The sequence below is a fragment of the Nothobranchius furzeri genome, chromosome 17 (genome assembly GCF_043380555.1).
Source record: "Nothobranchius furzeri strain GRZ-AD chromosome 17, NfurGRZ-RIMD1, whole genome shotgun sequence".
Taxonomy (NCBI): Eukaryota; Metazoa; Chordata; class Actinopteri; order Cyprinodontiformes; family Nothobranchiidae; genus Nothobranchius; species Nothobranchius furzeri.
This window is the reverse complement of record NC_091757.1, coordinates 50,423,262-50,444,679: the sequence shown is the minus strand read 5'-3', so window position 1 is coordinate 50,444,679 and position 21,418 is coordinate 50,423,262. Positions and strand designations below refer to the sequence as shown.

The 21,418-nt window shown below is 42.8% G+C and overlaps 1 protein-coding gene across 12 annotated transcripts in view; it reads left to right on the top strand.

The window, feature by feature from the left end:
• The window catches only part of pde4d (phosphodiesterase 4D, cAMP-specific), a 284,880-nt gene extending 266,695 nt beyond the window's left edge, over nt 1–18,185 (top strand). For 11 of the 12 annotated variants that reach the window (XM_054731769.2, XM_054731770.2, XM_054731771.2 and 8 more), the window contains 9 exons: nt 8,700–8,793; nt 8,882–9,057; nt 9,173–9,271; nt 9,373–9,537; nt 9,676–9,775; nt 13,001–13,155; nt 15,158–15,280; nt 15,446–15,628; nt 17,456–18,185. In XM_054731769.2, coding sequence (XP_054587744.1) covers nt 8,700–8,793; nt 8,882–9,057; nt 9,173–9,271; nt 9,373–9,537; nt 9,676–9,775; nt 13,001–13,155; nt 15,158–15,280; nt 15,446–15,628; nt 17,456–17,953 — 1,593 coding nt within the window. In that variant the 3' untranslated portion in view covers nt 17,954–18,185. Of the gene's footprint in view, nt 1–7,156; nt 7,338–8,699; nt 8,794–8,881; nt 9,058–9,172; nt 9,272–9,372; nt 9,538–9,675; nt 9,776–13,000; nt 13,156–15,157; nt 15,281–15,445; nt 15,629–17,455 lie in introns of those variants that run through there. The other variant, XM_015972831.3, reaches the window with a different exon arrangement.
• Nucleotides 18,186–21,418: the final 3,233 nt, after the last annotated feature.

Sequence of the window (21,418 nt, the reverse complement as noted above, 5' to 3'; positions counted from 1 at the left end):
AAGTTTGGCGTCAGCAACATGAAAGGGAGCAGATTTTAGTGCTTCGGGAGCACAATCTGTGAGGAAACACCTCGTTGAATCCGTGTCAAGAAGAAGGAGGACAGTTCTCAGGGCAAAGGGGGTCTTGCAGTCTGTACCTAATGCATTTGTTGAGTTTTATTAACTCATCCTGTGTTGCAGCTGTGATCAAATCATGTTACTCATCCGAATTCTAAAAGTTACTCTTAAAAACCGGAGCCACTTCCCATGCTGTGATTTTAGTAAATGAGTAGTTAGCTGCGCTTTCATTGATGACGTTAGCTGCAGTTGTCTGCATTGTGAGGAGTGGGGGTGTCTGCTACCAGAATAAACTCCGAATGTGAGGAAAAAGATCTAAACGAGATCCGGAGGTGTCGAGAGCTATTTACAACAGGGAATGGGTATTTTTGGTCTCTCCACTGAGGAACAAATTACACACAAGCCACAGCTAAGATAGGTGTGACACTTTCCAATTTTTACCCAATAGTCTGTGTTCACACCTCCTGACTGAGCTAGGGTGTGTGTGTGTGAGTGTGTGTGTGTGCGCGTGCATGCGTTGTGTATGTGTGTTTATGACGTGTTTAAACTTGTGTGTATCATTATAGAGAAAATAAAGTGCGTGCGCGTGCGCGCGTGTGGTGGGCTTGTGCCAGCCCGCTCGGCTCCAGGTTCAATCCAAGTAGCTGGATGTCAGTTAGCAGGTGTTCTCATCTGCACCAGAGTAGCTGTAAATGACTCGCTGTGCCTGTGGTGATGGGAGTGTAAAGTAACCAGAGACGTGTTTGTTCCCTTTTCAATCCTTGGACCATCAAAGCAGACACACACACACGTGTTCACATAAACAGATAAACACACCTCAGCATCAAACATGTTCACAAACTAAAACTGATCAAGATTCAGTTTTCACTACTAAAATCACTAAATAGTTGTTTTTTTTTTTTGCAAGGCGTGTTGTTAACTATCATTCTGTGAGTAAACAGATTCACCTTCTCGTATAAAAAAGGATGCATTAATAATTTATGTCTGTCAATAAATTATTAACATTTTTCTATGTTTGACAAACTTTACTATATGCAGCGGATGCAGAAGTTAACCTTCATGATTTCCTGTAATCATCGTTGGTTGTATTTAGTTGATTATATCTTATAGGAGACACACACAGTGATATTTGAGAAGTGACACAAAGTTTATCTGATTTACAGAAAGTGTGCGATATGTTTTTGAACATTATTAGAATATTATTAGACAGGAGCAAAAATGTGGGCACCACAAAAAAGAAATGAACTAGTAGATCCTCCTTTTGCAGAAATAACAGCCTCTAAATGCTTCCTATAGCTTCCAATGAGAGTCTGGATTCTGGCTGAAGGTGGTTTGGACCATTCTTCTGCACAAACCGTCTCTAGTTCATCCAGGTCTGATGGTTTCTGAGCTTGGACATCTCTCTTTAACTCACATCACAGATTTGCAATAATATTCAGGTCTGGGGACTGAGATGGCCATTCCAGAATGTTCTACTTGTTCCTCTTCATGAACGCCTCAGTAGATAGAGCAGTGTTTAGGGGCGTTGTGTTGTTGAAAGATCCAGCCCCGTTGCAGCTTCAGCTTTGTCACTGATTCCTGGACGCTGGTCTCCAGAATCTGCTAATATTGACAGGAATCCATGCGTCCCTTGACTTCCCCACGATTCCCGGTCCCTGCACTGGTACGCAGCCCCACAGCATGATGATACCACCACCATGTTTTACTGTAGGTAGCAGGTGTTTTTCTTGGAATGTTGTGTTCTTTTTCCTCCTTTGTTATGCCCAAATAACTCAGTTTTAGTTTAATCAGCCCACAGCACCTTATTCCAAAATGAAGCTGGCTTGTCCAAATGTGCTTTAGCAAACCTCAAGTTGCTACTTTGTTGGTGCTTTGGGTGGAGAAAAGGTTTCCTCTGCATCACTCTCACATACGGCATCTTGTGTAAAGTGCACCAAATAGTTGAACGATGCACAGTGACTCCATCTGCAGCAAGATGATGCTGTAGGTCTTTGGTGCTGGTCTGTGGGTTGACTCTGACTGTTCTCACTATTCTTCACTTCTGTTTATCTGAGACTTTTCTTGGTCTGCCACTTCGAGCCCTAACATAAACTGTGCCTGTGGTCTTCCGTTTCCTCAATATGCTCCTAACTGTGGAAACAGACAGCTGAAATCTCTGAGACAGCTTTCTGTATACTTCCCCTAAACCAGGGGTAGCCCTGGTCCTAGAGAGCCACAGTCCTGCATGTTCTCCAGCCATGCATGAACTTGCAGCTTCTAACTGGCTGAGCACACCTGATCCAGGGAATCAACAGAAGGAACAACAAAGAGAGTTGGAAAACAAGCCGGACTGCAGCTGTCTAGGACCAGGGTTACTTACTTCTGCTCTAAACCATGATGGTGAACAATCTTTGTTTTCAGGTCATGTGAGAGTTGAGACCCCCATGTTGATACTCTTCGGAGAATATTTAAAGAGCAAGTCACCCCCTACCAGAGTATTACTCCACTCCCACTTCCTGTTTGATAAATCCAATAAATGCTGTTGCTTAGCAGATAGAGGGGGTGGAGCCACTAACAAACACACACACACACAGGCTCACAACGACATTGTGACATCATATGGTACCAGCTAACGTTCTAGGGTGCCGCCTAGCCAATAGCGATGGCAGATTTAAATTCAACTGTATTGCAGTTTTTACCTGACAACGGCACAACACTGACAGTTTTAGGCAGAAAATTAAAATTTTAACTAAAATGCACTAAAGTGCAAAACTATTGACGACACGTGTCTGCAGCACGATTAGACACACATTTATATAGTTTATCAGAAAAAATAAGTTGATTTGGGGGTGACTTACTCTTTAAAGAGGAGGGAACACACAATTGGCCCCCCTTAAATATACTTTCTCATAATTGGATTTTGTTTTGTATGGAGGTCAAGGGTCACTGAGCTTACCAAATAAAATTTGAGTTCCAATAATTAGTCCTAAAGGATTTGTAATCAATAAAATCACAATAGTGACCAAATTTACATAGCTGCCTAATTTTATTGCACACTTTCTGTAAATCCTATAGACTTTGTTTCACTTTTCAAACTGTTCCATTTTTAGTTCTTTTTTATCAATCAATCAAAGCTTCATTTATAAAGCGCCTTCCGCGACCCTGTCGGGAAGCCCAAGGAGCTGAAAGGCATAACACAGAAAATGTTTTTTTTTTTACCTTGCTGACAGTTTCATTTGCCGACTGCAAAACTTCCTCAGGCTGACGCTGATGGCGGCGTCACTTCCTACTCCATTTATCCGCGGGCAGCAGAGGACATTGTTGCCCTCTGCTGCCCGCTCTCCCCTCTCTGATGATGCAGTCCTATGAGAGGGGAGAGCGGGCAGCAGAGGACGACAAGGTTGATTGTTCAAGCTACCTCACACAAGTGATCTGTTGTTAAAAATTAAAATAAAAAGGTAATTAAATGAAAAATAAGGAACATTCTGGAACTGTTTCTACCTTTTCTTTCTTTTTTTTATGCATCGAATTTATCGGATCGGGACTCGGTATCGGCAGATTCTCAAAATCAAATGACTCTGACCCGGACTCGAGGGCAAAAAAACCTGATCGGGACATCCCTAATATATATATATATATATATATATACATATATATATATATATATATATATATATATATATATATATATATATATATATATATATAATTATTATTATTATTATTATTTTCCTCGGTGAAAGCTAAAAATCCTTCATTAGTACTTTAAAAGAACTTTTTAGATCATTGTGTCTTCACTTTTTTATAATAAGCAACAAAAAGTAAATCAGTTACACACATGCCCTCTTTTTGCTCATGTAAACAAAAGTGGTTGACATTAAAAGGATGGAACAGATCCCCTCAGAAGACAAATTAGATAAAGATTTCTCTCGGATGCTGGACACGTGAAGAACCTTCTGAAAATACTGTTTTGTTTTTGTTTACAAGCACGTTGTGTATTTATCTGTTCCTGCTACTTTTGATGAGAGAATTCTATCCGTGCTTATAAAAGGTTTCATTCTTTTAACTAAAGCAACAACCTCTTGAGGTGAATGAAAAACACAGCGGGCCGCATGGACACGCTTTCAGTCTCTGTCCTACTGAGCACACTTCAGATAAACGTGACGCTCCCTCTTTTTGTGTGATTAATGTGTGTGTGTGTGTGTGTGTGTGTGTGTGTGTGTGTGTGTGTGTGTGTGTGTGTGTGTGTGTGTGTGTGTGTGTGTGTGTGTGTGTGTGTTTTGTATATTTACATCATCTCGTCAGTGATGTTAGCGTGACTCACCTCTCGTGGATGGAGGGCTTAGAGGGTGACCTCATCATGTTGGATGAGGTAACTTGTGCTTTTTACATCATGCCGAAAAAAAAGGTGGGAGCAGCCAACATGTAAACACGTGCACACATCCTGTTGCATGTATTATAACACACCGTGCACATATTGTACGCACAAAACAACATGCTGCTTCACTGCAGGAATTAAAGGGAAAACAGGAAAAGTGGTGGGCAGAATACTTCGAAGACCTCCTCAATCCCACCAACACGTCTTCCAGTGAGGAAGCAGAGTCTGGGGACTTTGGGTTGGCCTCTCAAATCTCTGGTGCTGAGGTCACTGAGGTGGTTTAAAAGCTCCTCTGTGGCAAGGCCCCAGGGGTGGATGGGATCCGCCCGAAGTTCCTTAAGGCTCTGGATGTTGTGGGGCTATCCAACTGGACTGGCAGACCGGGGTGGTGGTACCATTATTTAAATCAAATCAAATCAAAGATACTTTATTAATCCCAGAAGGGAATTAGAGTTTCAGTACACACAATTCAGAGATCAGACATACTGGGCAAGACACATGACAAGAAGGGGAACTGCAGGGTGCGTTCCAACTACAGTGGGATCACACTCCTGAGCCTTCCTGGTAAGGTCTATTCAGGGGTTCTGGAGAGGAGGGTCCGTCGGATAGTTGAACCTCAGATTCAGGAGGAGCAATGTGGTTTTCGTCCTGGCCGTGGAACACTGGACCAGCTCTATACCCTTAGGGGGATACTGGAGGGTGCGTGGAAATTTGCCCAACCAGTTTACATGTGTTTTGTGGAATTGGAGAAGTTGTTTGACCACATCCCTCGGGGGGCCCTGTGGGGGTACTCCGGGAGTATGGGGTACCTGGCCCTCTGATATGGGCTGTTAGGTCCCTGTATGACCAGTGTCAAGAGCTTGGTCCGCGTTGCCGGCAGTAAGTCGGGCTCGTACCCAGTGAGAGTTGGACTCCGCCAAGGCTGCCCTTTGTCAGCGATTGTGTTCATAACCTTTATGGACAGGATTTCTAGGCGCAGCCAAGGTGTGGAGGGCATCCGTTTTGGTGGCCTGAGGATCAGGTCTCTGCTTTTTGCAGATGATGCAGTCCTGTTGGCTCCATCAGAACGTGATCTTCAGCTTACATCATGAAACTGTCCATCTTCACGCCAAGGTTGATTGCCGAAACATCCAAATAGGAGTTCAGTTCACCGCAGTCTACGTTTGAAAAATCAACATGTCCGCTCGGACCAAACAACAGTGCCTCTGTTTTTTTCCCATTGAGACACAGGAAGTTTTCTGCCAACCATATCTTAATTTCTGCCAGACAATCCAAAAAAATTTTATCGTGTGATCACCGGCGCCATCTAGAGGCAAGTACAATTGGCAGTCGTCGGCATAGAGATGGAATCCAATTCCAAACTTTCGGAAAATGTCACCCAATGGGAGAATATAAATTGAAAACAGCAAGGGTCCCAGTATTGAACCCTGCGGTATCCCCCATGGCAGATGTGAGAAGCCCGATGAGAAGCCACCCATCCTCACACAAACCATCCTGTCATGTAAATATGATCTAAACCAGTTTAGGGCTTGCCCAGAAATTCCCACATAATATTCAAGGCGATGGAGCAACACTTCGTGGTCTACGGAATCGAAAGCTGCTGTAAGATCCAATAGGACCAGCAGCACTGGACTGCCACCGTCTGTTGCTAAAAGAATGTCATTAAAGACCTTGATAAGGGCAGTCTTGGTACTACGCAACATTTTAAAACCTGATTGGAGGGTCTCTAAAATATCAAAGTCCTTAAAGAAGTCCATGAGTTGAGTATAGACAGATTTTCAAGCATCTTACCCAAAAAAGGGAGCTTGGAGATTGGCCTATAATTCACTGGTAAGGAAGCATCCAACCCAGGTTTTTTTAAAAGTGGGTGAATAACTGATTCTCGTCTCCACATCGAGAAGAGCCAGTTGAGGTGGCTCAGGCATCTGGTGAGGATGCCTCCTGGACGCCTCCCTGGTGAGGTTTTCCGGGCACGTCCAACTGGGAGGAGGCCTAAAGGTAGACCCAGGACATGGTGGAGGGACCATGTCTCTCACCTGGCCAGGGAACGCCTTGGGATTCCCCCGGAGGACGGGCCCAAGTGGCTGGGGAGAGGGAAGTCTGCGCCTCTCGCCTTAGGCTACTGCCCCCGCGACCTGACTCCGGAAAAGCGGATGAAAATGGATGGATGGATGGATGGACAGGAAAAGCGGGGGTAGATTTTTCCACTGACTTCAGCAGAGGCCAATCAAACAGTAGGTAGCTTCACGTCTGCTCCAATCCAAGCCCATTAGAGGTGATGATGAGCTCACACTTCTCCGCCATTCGAGCCCTGATTTGCTGCCGTTGTGTGACATGGTGAGAGAGGCAGTCTGTGATCTTCACATGGGAGCTTGTGTCACACACACACACACACACACAAAAGCAGGCAGCCAGTTCTGTTTGGGAGGAGTTGGTAGAAAACTGTAGCTGTCCTGTTGCTTTGGCATATGCCAAGCTTCCGCATCATCATCAATTATTCAGCGACCCAGCAGTGTATCTCTTTATCTGAGTGTGTGTGTGTATGTGTGTGCAATATGCTCTCATCGGATCTTTTGGAAGCCACCTTCCTGCCGTTTCTCTTCCAGAATCAGCTTTTCTGCTCCTCTTTCTGGGGCACTGGCACGTATCTGTGGATGTACGCAGGACAGGAACATGGAGCTGTGTTTGTGGACTTGGTGCAGCCGGTTGACTCTGAGCTAAGCTCTAAAGTCTCCTAAGGTGGAGGTTTGTTTAACCATAGAGGAGTTCCAGACTACTTGTGTTTGAAAAAGCCGTCGAGTGCATTTATCGCTCCAACAGAAGGCTTTAAATATTTTTATCCTGTTTTTGGGTCAACTTTTCTTTGTTAATCAAAATGCCTGAAGCAAATTATCTCCTCTCCGTTTCCTGGGGGTATATAAAGGTAAGTTGGTGGATTTTCGTGTTTTCCGACCTGCTGAGATGCGTTTTCTTATTCCTAAGGCTTGATTGCAGTGTTTTAGTAACACAAAAATGCTATAAATAACACCTCACCAACATGTTGCTCGTAAAACAACATTTTTATCTGTGCAGCTGATCCTGATTTGTTATTTTTTTATATATATCTGCAATTAGAGGAGCTGATTTTGTTTGAAATGTGATGTGAAACGTGTTGTCCTAAACCTCAGATAATTATATAATAAAATCACTAAAAAATTAATTTGGACATTAGGTGTTTCAGATGTCTTATTTAATGTGTTTTTCTGGTTTTTAATGTTGATTTTACATGGAATAAAATAGGACTTTTAGATCTTTCCTCATTTTTTTGGGGTCACCAGTTAGATCTGTATTTTTATGACGTAATGAAGACTTTTCTTTTTTTTCTATTGAGCAGGTGATGTAAAAACAAAAAAAAGATTTTTAAATAATTCTTTAACATAGTTTAAAATTATTTTATTAGCATTTTGACTTTTAGTTGGTCATTTTTCTGTTACCAGCTAACATAGATAGAAATATAATGTTTTTTGTGCTTGATGGGAAAAAAAAAACATTTGAAAATTCATCCAATGAATGAGCATTACAACTTCCAATCTATTATTTTGGGATCAGTGCAAATTTGCAGGGAAATTCATCGACCTACAGTCTAATCCGACAATATGGATTGTCTGATCATGTGGGGGCTTTCTTTTTTCTTAATCTTTGATGTTTTGCAACCAGAAAAAAAGAAACCATCCCTAATTTTTAAGCAGATGAGTCTGTTTAGTCTTCACATCAAAGGGCCAGAGCTAAATTTGGGTCTGTCACTTTGGTTAGCATGCGGGAGACGGACGAGCAAATGAGAACAACAAGCTCTCTGACCAGCTGTGTGTGTGTGTGTGTGTGTGTGTGTGTGTGTGTGTGTGTGTGTGTGTGTGTGTGTGTGTGTGTGTGTGTGTGTGTGTGTGTGTGTGTGTGTGTGTGTGTGTGTGTGTGTGTGTGTGTGTTTCCCCCAAAAACAATGCCTCTCCTGAGAGAGACTTCTACAAAAGTCTAAACATTTAGCAAATGTACTTGCTTAAAAAAGAAAGTTTGTCTATTTTTCTCACAAAACATTAAAAGTTAAATTAAGATGTGCTTCAGGCATACATTAAACAGGTCAGTTGGATGCAGTTTAATCTGCTTTTGAAGAGTCCTTCTGAAAACTAATTACTCATATTGCCTCTGAGTACCAGCTGTAAAGGTAATTATTTGTGATTCCTCTGCTCTGCACAACAAACTGTCAAACACATCATCCGTGTGTGTGTGTGTGTGTGTGTCCTTATTTCAGTTTAAGAGGATGTTGAATCGGGAGCTGACTCACCTCTCAGAGATGAGTCGCTCTGGAAACCAGGTGTCTGAGTTCATCTCCAACACATTTCTGGGTGAGGGATGACACAGGAATAATTTAAAAATGATGAGTAAGAATAGTTTTATTTCTTTGTGCTCATTGTCACTTTGTTGTCGTTGCAGACAAGCAACATGAAGTAGAGATGCCCTCTCCGCAGACGCAAAAGGAAAAAGAGAAAAAGAACAAGCCCATGTCTCAGATCAGTGGGGTGAAAAAGCTGCAACACTCATCCAGCCTCACTAACTCCAACATCCCTCGCTTCGGCGTGAAGACCGAGACCGAGGATGAACTGGCTAAGGTGTGCTGAGAAACGCAGAAAAAACACAAAGATTAATAGTATTTGGGCTGACTAGTGATGGGGACGAACAAAAAAGGACTTCCTGTCTCTGACTGTGTCTCCATATCTATTTCAGGAGCTGGAACACGTGAATAAATGGGGCCTTAACGTCTTTAAAATCTCAGAGTTCTCTGGGAGTCGGCCACTGACAGTCATGATGCACACAATATTTCAGGTAAAAACTGACTTTTCTGGGATTTTCCCAAGAAATAACCCTTGTTCTTTCTCAAAAACACGACAAAAATGCCCGATTGTGAATCTTCTTGCATTTTTCAGGAGAGAGACTTGTTGAAAACATTTAAAATTCCACTCGACACCTTTATAACGTACCTGATGACCTTAGAAGACCATTATCACAGCGATGTGGCCTACCACAACAACATTCATGCTGCTGACGTCACACAGTCAACTCACGTGCTGCTATCCACCCCCGCCCTCGAGGTGAGGCTTGTGTGCATGCTGTGAAAGCACACATATGCTCCCGGCTCATGCTTCTACAATCAGCATCAATCATAGCTCTGCTGAAAAGTACAATCAAACCCACTCATCCTGCTTGTGCTGTGTTCCTCCTCCTCCCAGGCTGTGTTCACGGACCTTGAGATCCTAGCTGCCATCTTTGCCAGTGCAATTCACGACGTGGACCATCCAGGAGTCTCGAACCAGTTCCTCATCAACACCAGTAAGTGGCAACCATAACTTAGATGCATGCGTAGAGCAATCTATGATAGTGTTCCATCAGGATTTTTCTTTAATGTGTTAAATATGGGATAATGTTTGTGTCAAAATTATCAACCAAAAATTTACTGTCAAAAATGTGAATTTTAAAAGGAAAAAAACAATCACTCTAAACACAAGATGGACTAATTCATAAGTATTTATATTATAGTACAAAATATTTTGTTTTACTTATTAAGTATATATATTTCTTAAACATTCTGGTTTGTATCTCACTTAATTCTGCATTGCTCAGATTAGTTTAGGCTTTTATTCTGAAAGGCGTGTGGAAGTGTTGCAGTTTCATTTATTTTGAGGATGAGGGATTGAATTGAGCTGTTTGCCATGTACAAACACAATAAAAACCTTAACCCTTTATAGAGCGCTCATTGAAGTAGTTACATTTTTTAAATGTCAACCAAATTCAAAATACAGAATGTATCACAATTATTAAACAATATAGTTATTTTTATTAAAACAGATTACTGTAGAATCTTTTTAAAAAGTTATTGAACTTTAGATTCTATTTCTGATCAATGTAGATTTTTTTCAATATTTTATATTTTAGGATCTGCCTCGATGTCATCTTCCTCCCGTTCATCATCATCACTGATGGCGAGATTGGTTAGCGCAATAACTGTCCTCCATTTTCCAGAGAAGTCTTAGGTTAAAACTGCAAAATATTCTATATCATAACTGTTATTATTGCTGTTAAAATTATGTCTAAAAATCAACAGATTTTACCTAAAATATTCGTAATTTCCTTTACTTGTTCAGTGTGTATGTTCAAACATGGCAGATTTGATTTTCATGCTAAACTTTCACCAACTTCATTGAGTTTAATATTTACAACACATATATCCTTATTTAGCACAACTAGTCAAGATGTGAGAGTTTCATAAACCTAGCGTTGCTAGTTTTAGAGATCTGACCGTAAACACAAGACAAGACAGAGCAGTTTTCTGGCTCTTCAGACAACACCAGTATTTGGCGTGTTATAGCCCCGTACTGATTGGTGGAATGGCGCTAACCGTGACTAGCTTGATCTCTGATGACTGTTTGGGTGAAATCCCGTAATTCTGAGAGTTTGTGAAAAGGCACACCAACATCATTTATGATGTGAGTGGAAGTGTCTAAATATAGAAGTTGGCCCTATAAAGGGTTAATGGTCTGAGAAATGCAGAATTAAAGTAACTAGTTTCCAGCTGTTAAGTGCAGTGTCTGGCCAACAGAGGGCTGCAGAGTGGTGTCAAATATGAAACTGGTCAAGTTTCTAACTCAACAATCACTGAGATCAATAGTAGAGCAATAGCTTAAAGTTAAAAATAAAACGAAAAAAAAAAACAATTTACGGTAGTGTTATTTTAAAGAAACAATGTGTAGTTTATCCTGTTAATCTCAGAAAATATTGATCAAAATGAATGAAACGATGCCTAGGTGTTGAAAAATATTGGTGGCTTTGTACCATCTAACCATAAAAATCGGATATAAAATATACGGTCTCTGGAAGATGCCATATTGGATGCCATGTTTCCTTTTACAGCAGCCCATGAGGACAAAACACATTTACTGATTTGAAAAAAACGGTTACAAAACTTTTGCCATTCTAGTGTCAGTGACTTTACAGCAATCCTCACACTAAGCAAGCATATAGCGACAGTGGAGAGGAAAACTCTCTTTTAACAGGAAGAAACCTCCAGAGGATCCTGGCTCAGTATAAGCAGCCATCCACCACGACTCTCTCACACACACACACACACACACACACACACACACACACACACACACACACACACACACACCAAGCAATGTGTCTATGGTTACATTGTGATTGCTTAGTAAATATTCTATTTGGTGAGAGATAAACTTTATTGTATTTATCCTAGTGGATCTATAATTAAACGGATAAACTAGTAGTAGCACATCCAACGTCAAGGAAACAAAAAGTTATTATCAGGAGAGGGAGAATGTTTAAGGGGTTAGCAGCAGTGTGCTAGACGATGGCCCCCTCCATGAGGCCACCACAGCTCAGCAGAACATTATTGTAGCTTCTTGTTCATATTTGTTGTTTTACACATTTACCTCTTCACTTGTTGCCAGTGATGAAAGGGAGTCTGATGTGCTTGTCATTATGCTGAAGGTTGCGCTTCCAGGATTTTTGACCCTAATGGCCATTGGGAAGGTCTTACTCAAACACAAAAATACCGCTTGCTTGCAAGGATTTAGGTATGTACTGCCCCCTATCACCAGGGAAAATACACATCGTCATTTTAAGTGAGAATCAAAAAGGTGTGTCAAAATGAATATTTTGGTTGTTTTTTTTTTACATTAAAATTAGTTTATTTTATTCTTGGAGTGATTTTCCTTTTGCTCCTCAAATGCAATCTGAAAGTTCTGGTTGTTTTAGTTGAGTTAATTTTGGGTGAGACTGTATTTTTTGGTAGATTTTGTTTTGGCAGGAATCTTTTTCCACAGTTAAAGCTTTGACATGTGGTTTACAGACAGGGGGGGGGGGGGGGGGGGCCTTAAGTTGGTGTTTCCCTGTAACCGAACCTCATCTTTGCAGTTTCACATTTTTATTTGTGCACATACTATAAACTCAAAATCAAGACTCCTGTTACCTCCACTCAAAATAAAAGGGCAAACATTCACAAACTCATGCGGTGGGTAAATTGAGCAACTATCCGAACATGCAGGGGTAGTGGTGCTGTGTTTGTAAAAAAATTTTTTATTTCTCTTTAACTGACTCACCCTCTCCTGACTTGAGGTGCTACATGCATCACCTTAATTTGGCAAAGTGTGAAGCAAAACACTGAATTTGTTTCTGCTGGCCATCACTTTAAACAGCCATTCTCCAGACAAATGTGAGTGTCGCATAATCAGTGTTACTAATCAGCAAAGAAAAACACTGTCAGTCTCAAGCACTTCATGGTTCTTCCCAAAAGCACAAAAAGGAATCCCTGCAGTAGAGACTGTATGAGTCATCCTGGTTAGGAGCCACCCAACCGATCTTCTGTCAACTAAAGTGCAGCAGACAAGGATTCCCCTTCTCGTCTCTGCTGCTCTCATCAACTGCTGCCAACATTAATGTATCTTAATATTCCAAGGACCTTCGACTGGCCCAGAGAGGGGAAAAAATGCTATGTGCATTACTGAAGCAATCTAAAATAATGGTTGTTTCCTCCTGCAGATTCTGAGCTAGCCTTGATGTACAATGACTCATCAGTGTTGGAAAACCACCATTTAGCAGTTGGTTTCAAGCTACTACAAGAGGAGAACTGTGACATCTTCCAAAACCTGACCAAAAAACAACGACAATCACTGCGAAAGATGGTCATTGACATCGTAAGTAGAGAAAAAAAGTAACGTTCAATTCTTCTTAGACTTGGATTCTCAAATGTTGGTGCTCTACGTATGGTTATTGATGCATGTGGGCAGAGCGCCAGCACTGCTAATAGGCCTGGTAAAGTCAGGAGTCACTGACAAAACTCTGCAACATGAGAGTCCTCCAGGCCAAACAAGTCAAACTCTTGATGGGTGGGTCAGAGACTCTTGACTTTAATGGTCCTGGTAAAAAGAGACCATAGTACACTGACCTATACGTCTGGAACTCCTAGAAGAAGCCTATTTGGATGAGAGGTGAAACATCTACAAGTAACAAGAGAAGTCCTCAAAGGCCACTATCCAGCATGTTTTAGTGAGTAAGTAAGGAAGTAAATTTCAATTCGATTCAAAAATACTTTATTAATCCCAGAGGGAAATTGATTGCTGTAGTTGCTCAGAATAATAATAATCAAGTCATCAAAGAGTTGTTGTATATTACAATGGCTGTTGGCAGGAAGGATCTCCAGTATCGGTCAGTGTTGCAGCGAAACTGAAGAAGCCTCTGACTGAAGACACTCTTCCGTTGTCGGACAGTCTTGTGAAGAGAATGCTCAGGGTTGTCCATCATTTTCTTGATTCTCTGGAGAATCCTTCTTTGCATTATCTCCTCCAGCGGTTCCGAAACTGCCGAAACCCTGGCTGAGTCCTTGAAAGGACGGAATTCCTCCGTCTTGTTGGCCAGTGATCTCACATTGCCCATTATGATCGATGGAAGAGATGGTTTGAATTTCCTCTTTCTCTGTCTCCGTTTTGCTCCCGCTCTACATCCACGCTTCTTGCGTTTTAGCTCATTTGGGATTTGTGGCTTCGGTTGAGGTATTATTTCAGCCTTTCCAATGTTAATCAGCTGCTCCCGATTGTAAACCAGCTTGTTGCCGTGGTTATGCATCATAACAAATGCTCAAAAAGTGAAAACAGCTTAAAAAAAGCTGTAAAAATCCTCCAAGCTTCACAGCACCAGAAACAGAAAAGTAAAGTGTCCAAAAAATACCGTTTTTCTTGAGAAACTAGAAGAAAAAATGTCCAAGAAAAGGCAAAACTTACCTATAGTCAACAGAGCTACTCCAACATGCAGCCACCCAGAGCAGCGCAGTTCCGATAAGATTAGTTGATTTCTATATCACACTTACCACAGAAATAAAAATCACAAAGTGCTTCACAAACATCAAAATTAAAGGTGTGGCAGAGGATGTGTCTGAATTTCAGGAAAGAACGGCCCGCATTTTGAAATAAATGTGCATGAGAGAGAATGCCCAGTAGCTGCCGGACTTGCAGCTGTCTTCTTCTAGCAGTCTTCTGAAACGAACTTCCCCAGATTGCATGCCAAACTTTAGCTTACCTGTCGAGCAGAAAACTGGTGACAAGAGGCGTATGTAAGGAGCCCAACTGCCACTTTGTGAATGCGCAAGAAGTGAAAACTACCCAGCAATAAGCACATCTGCCTTTCGTGAATGGTTCACCAGAATGATTGACAGTTATGCGGGCCGATGGTTCAGATGATCCACCCGGAAGAAAAACATCATCCATTCTACCTTTAAGACAAAGGAAGTTGGTAGCTGGTCTCTGGCCAAGCAATCGGCTGGCATTGTGAGACTGTCAACAGCACTATCAAACAAGAGCTTTTCGCCGTCTCACTACTCAAGAGGTTCTGACTTAGTTCAAAGATTGTCGGCACTCTTAGGCCCCCTGACCAAGGAGCCCCAAGCAATTGCCTGCCCTGTCTGTTGGCACCTGGCACCTCTGTCCCTGCTCTAAACCATGCTTGATAACGACCCTTGAGGACTAGGTTTGGACCCCACTGATCTTCACGAACACTAGAAGAATCCAGAGTACCATAAGTGGTATCTGTGTCACAGTTTGAGAACTATGATTCTTAAGATATTTTTGTAAAAATTCTCATGTTGACAGCCCTGTCTCATAAATCAAGACCACGTTTAATTTGATGTATTTTGGGCATTTCAAGGTGCTAGCAACGGACATGTCAAAACACATGAATCTGCTGGCTGATCTGAAAACCATGGTGGAAACGAAGAAAGTCACCAGCTCTGGTGTGCTGCTGCTGGACAACTACTCCGACAGGATACAGGTGAGCCTCTAAACTGGGTCGTTCTTGGATTTCAACTGGGCCCAGCTGTAAGATGACTAATTGTAGCCACTCAAGACAATCTCTTTGCTCTTACTAAAAATATCCACCTACTCTCATATGGGATTCCACAAACTAGGTTTGTGATGCATTATTTGTTGTTCACAGGTTCTCCAGAACATGGTTCACTGTGCAGACCTGAGCAACCCTACAAAGCCTCTACAGCTGTACAGACAGTGGACAGACCGCATCATGGAGGAGTTTTTCAGCCAAGGTGATCGAGAAAGGGAAAGGGGCATGGAGATCAGCCCCATGTGTGACAAACACAACGCCTCAGTGGAAAAGAACCAGGTACAGGCGGCACATCACACCCATTTCCTATCAAAACCTTCAGGTAATTTTATTGGACCTTCCCAGAATGCATGTGCCTCTATTTCACCGGTCTAGCCCAAAAGGTTCACACTCCGGGCGATTTCAGGGGCTGACCGAGTACCTGAATTGGGGTATGTTCTCTGAAATGGCTCGGAAGAAGAAGAAGAAGATATCATTTCTATAGCGCCTCTCAAGATAAAAATCACGAGGCGCTTCACAAAAACAAAAAATATAAAAAAGAATTTAGAAAATGATTAAAAATATATTTAAAATGAGCAAAAAATAGACAATTGTGATTAAAAAATGTTAAGAAAGAGAGAGAGTGAACAGGAAAGAGGGAAATCAGTGGATCCTGAGGAAGGTGGAATAGGTGGGGAGAGCAGAATAAAGAGAGAGTGGTGAAGAAGGTCATACAAAAGCCAGCTTGAACAAGTGAGTCTTCAGCTGCTTTTTAAAGGAGACCACTGAGTCCACTGATCTCAGGCTCAGGGGGAGAGAGGTCCAGAGTCTGGGGGCCACAGCAGCAGATGATCTGTCACCTTTGGTCTTTAGCCTGGTGCTGCACAACCAGTAGGCTTTGATCACTGGACCTCAGGGACCTGCTGGGGGTGTAGGGACTAAGAAGATCACCAATGTAAGATGGTGCTTGTCCATGTAAGGCCCTATAGACCAGAACCAGGATCTTGAAATGAACCCTGAAGTAGACTGGCAGCCAGTGAAGCTGAAGGAGAAGCGGGGTGATGTGGGTGTGTTTGGAGGACTTGGTCAGAAGCCGAGCACAGGCATTCTGAACCACCTGTAGACGGTTCAGGGAGGTTCTGCTCAGACACGTGAAAAGAGAGTTACAGTAGTCTAAGCGTGAGGAGATGAAGGTGTGGAGAACAGTCTCAAGTTCAGAGCGGGACAGAATGGGACTCAGCTTAGCAATGTTCCTGAGATGGAAGAAGGAAGAGCGAACAAGAGAACTGACATGAGAATCCAGGGTGAGAGCTGGGTCAAAGGTCACGCCAAGATTCCTGACAGAAGGTTTGGTGTGAGAAGCAAGCTGACCAAGAGAGTCTCTGACTTTGGGAACCAGCTTGTCTGGGGCACAGATGAGGATCTCGGTCTCAGTCTCAGATCTCGGTAGTCACTGGGCATGACTTGTAGTTAACTCATGTTGATTGGTTGTTGCTCAGTAGGAAATCATTGTAGCAGATTTAAAATGGGAAGAGTTGCTGTTGAAGCAGAATAGAACCAAAATAAAACAAGCAGCATTGACATATAAAAATCATTTCTAAACTCCCAACATCCAAAAATGCGGCGGAAATCCCCCCCACAATGCTGTAATTCACTCTGCATGGTGGTATTGTTTTCTGATCAGCTTTTTGCATCACACAGCCACCCCCCGAGTCCCCTGAATGGATGAAATCATGGCGTACATTGACAGAATAAAACTTTAACGTTATTATTGTCACTGTCATTCGCAACCGAAACCTTCGCGGTATGCAGGAACTTCGGAATTCCTATAGTGGAAACACGGCTGTCGACTTATGTTTATGTTTATTTATTTGGCAGACGCTTTTATCCAAAGCGACTTACAGTTTATAACTTATAGGGCATGTTGTGATCTGTGGGGAAAACTGGAGTACCCGGGGAGAACACGCAACTCCACGCAGAAAGGCCGCAGCCGAGTTTCGAACCTGCGACCTTCGTGCTGCGAGGCAACAGTGTCCAAAACTGTGCCACCATGCAGCCCAGACACCACAGACATCTTCCACAAAAAAACAACGTGAACATCCTGCTTTCTCTTCTCATTTCCTGCAGGTTGGCTTTATAGACTATATCGTCCACCCTCTGTGGGAGACGTGGGCTGACCTGGTTCACCCGGATGCCCAGGACATCCTGGACACGCTAGAAGACAACAGGGAGTGGTACCAAAGCACTATCCCCCAAAGTCCATCTCCTTCTTTGGACGAGCCGCAGGATGGCACTCGACCCCCTGGCGGGGACAAGTTCCAATTTGAGCTCACTCTGGAGGAGGACGGGGAGTCGGACACTGAGAAAGACAGTGGCAGCCAGCCAGAGGAAGAGGAGGAGGAGGAGGAGGAAGAGGAAAACAGCTGTACGGACTCTAAAACCCTCTGCACGCAGGACTCTGAATCTACAGAGATTCCTTTGGATGAACAGGTGGGGGAGGACGACGACGACGAAGAAGAGGAGGTGATAGAGGTGGGGGAAACCCCCTGCTCACAGCCGTGTGTCGTAGAGGAAGATGTGGTGGAGGAGGGGGAGGAAGAGGAGGAGACATGTCCCGACACATAGCAGTTATGGACAGCACGTGATTAGCTGCTCTTCTTAGTAATGACAGATTATTATTTATAGAATATTTTTGGGGGGTTTTGTGAACTCTGTGTTTTTTATACGTTAATGTTTCTGGTTCCAAAGCGTGCGCTGCTCTTCACCTTTTGGCCACTCCTCTCGTCAGCTTTATGTAGACATGCCCATCGGTACTACTTCAAATTTTTTTGCACTCAGGAAAACTCCTTTTTCATTCCCATTTGTACTGACGTGGTGTGTCTTTCTCCCTCGCGGACTTCTGTCATTTATAACCTCGAGTTTAGGACGCGGACGCGCAGTTTCCGTCCGCTCTGTGCTGCTCGTAGACGGCATCCCTCTCCGCCTTTCTGCTTTGTCTCAGCCTTGCCAGAACGTTCGGTGATGTCTTTATGTTCTAATAAGTGCCGATAACTCTAAAGACACAGTTATTGGTGAGGATCTCCCTGTTGGTTTGCTCATATTCTCCCGCTAGGATTTAGGAAGCGTGTTGACGCTGCAAATGCAGCACAACATGGGAATTTTTGATGTGGACGTCTTCCTTGAAAACATGACTGACGAAAAGCTTCAATCTGAAAAGCTACCATGCTGTCCTACACCTCTTTTGTCCTTTTTTTTTTTGGTACTGTATTTCTAGACTTTTACTTTTGCAAACTAACATTTTCTTTTAGTTAAAAGGAAAAAAAAAGAGAGAAAACATTTGGAGACCAACAAGGAGAAGATGGGTGTTCAGATATTTTTGCACTTGCTCCAATAGCATTAACTCTACTATACCCATACCACTACACTCTAAACCAGTCCTGTAGCATAACCAACATTTGTTTTAGAGCTTTCTCTAAGATGGTAGATGAAACTTGTGGCTTTTTGTTTTGCTGTCGCTGGAATCGTTCACGAACGAAGCCCTTAAGTTATCGTTGCCTGTAGTTCTTTTGAAGACACTCCGCGACAGTGCATTGCTTTGTAGTAACAGTACAAAAAGCACATTTTAGAGGTTTAATTAGCTCTCCACGTGTTTGGAAATAGCTTTGATGTAAAAATGGTTTACCCCTTCTTTCCACTGGACGTGAAAGCGTCACGAAAATGCTGCAAAACGTGTCACGCTGAAATTAGCCGTCGTTATAGTGGACAGGGTCCTTTCCATCGGCAGCTACGTGTAACGTTCTGGATGCGACTCAGAAGGGAAGGGATGTTATCATCATGTCACAAGTCTGTTTTTATGCACTACGCTTCCAAAACACATCAAACTCCGCAGTTTAGATTGAGCCTGGCAGGAATGGTAAATGGTCTGTATTTGTATCGCACCTTCTAAAGCTTGGTTTATGCTTCATTTACTTTCCGCTTGGTGAGGCGGCTCGCGGATGGAACGCGCTTCACAACTCGCAGCGTTTATGGTTCACGCGGCTTGTCTCTGCGGTGAGCCAAATTCTCCCAAACTGTAGGGGGCAGCATGGAGCTCTACGGCATGCATCCAACACTACACCATAGTAGAAGTAAAAATTACTGTTTACAACACGGCATTCCAGCATTTTTAACAGCATCCTCGTCTTTTCCGACAGTGCGAGCTATTTCTCTCCAAGAATTATTAACAACATGATGATCACGGCGATCTTTGAGAGCTGAATCATACAAATGTCTGTATTTACGAACCTCTGCCATACTAGTTCTTGCCAGTCCACCATGTTTTTCCATGTCCGACCGTCCGCGTGGTTGGAAAATTTCCTAGGTGTGCGGTGCGGAAATTTTGGGCCGTGCGGAGGCGCGGTGGAGGGGTGTGGTTGTTAAAATGACGCAATTTCGCCGTGCGGACCTCGCGGACCAAGCATAAACCAACCTTTAGGGTTCTACGACCCCCAAGGCGCTTTACAACACAATCAGTGACCCACCCATTCACACACACATTAACACGCTGGTGGTGATGAGCTACGATGTAGCCACAGCTGCCCTGGTGCGCACTGACAGAGGTGAGGCCTGCCATACACTGGTGCCACCAGTCCCTCAGAGTGTCTTGCCCAAGGACACAACAGCAGCATTCTCTGGTGGGAGCCGGGATCGAACCTACAACCTACCGATTACTGGACAACCCGCTGTACCTCCTGAGCTACTGTTGTCCCAAAGGAAGTCAAACACCCAATCAGTGTAAAACACCCGGAGACTTTCAGAATAAAAGTCACGCGCAGTAGTCACATGTATTTCCAGTGAATCTTCTGCAGCTGATGTAAAGAGAACAGAAGCCTTTCTGGATGCACGCAGCTGTTATTCTCCCTGCTTGTTATTGTGTGGACTTCTGAAATCACGTGTTGTCTTGCAATTCCACATGACTTTGTGACCTCACGGGATCAGCTGTTTGGAACGCTTTCGCTCCCGTTTCATGTCAGAATCGCCCCTGGTTGGGAATGAGCTCATGGGTAACACACAGCTTTACAATGCTTTCACGTCCAGCGTAAAGAAGGGTTAGGGTTGATTTTATAACAACTTTCCGTCACTCATTTAGCTGAATTTAACTTTTCCATCCATCCATCCATCCATTTTCTGAACCCGCTTGTCCTCGTGGTCAACGGGCAGTCAGGCGGGGTACACCCTGGACAGAGTGCCAGTCCATCACAGAGAGACACACAGGACAAACAATCATGCACACACACACACTCACACCTAGGGACAATTTAGACAGACCAATTAACCTAACAGTCATGTTTTCGGACTGTGGGAGGAAGCCGGAGTACCCGGAGAGAACCCACGCATGCACAGGGAGAACATGCAAACTCCATGCAGAAAGATCCCAGACCAGGAAGCGAACCCAGGACCTTCTCGCTGCAAGGCAACAGCTCTAACCACTGCGCCACCGTGCAGCCGAACTTAACTTATTTCTATCGTATTTATATTCATTTACCCATTCTACCATATACTCTAGTTCATTGTCTTTGTTTTCAACAAGACAATCAGCTCCAGAGCGTAGTTCTCACTAAGGCGTGGATACTCTTAATGCACTTATTTAATCATTAAACACATTAAAAAATCATATTTTTTCCCACTCATTCTTAAACACGGTCATAAGCATTAGGCATAAAAATAGTTTTTCATAATTTACACCTTCATCACTTAAACCTGATGTTATTACTTATTGGTATATTTTTCTATATGTTGTTTTGTAACATAAAGGTGGTACAGTTAAGATTTCATAGACCACATAACAGGCTTGCCAGTTAGAAATAACCTCGAATTACTTTTATCCCCCTGTACATAATATATTTTAGAATAAAAATCTACTAATGTAAAAAAAAAACTTGAAATACTGCACACAGCTTTTTAAAGAGTTCTTGTTTTAAATATATGCCATTTTAATTTAACTTTCAATTTGTGCCAATACTTTTTTTTCCATCCTCACCCAATGCCCTTACCTGTAATAACAAGAAAGAAAATCCTGTTTTTTGTTTTGCTGTTTACAAGCATATATTT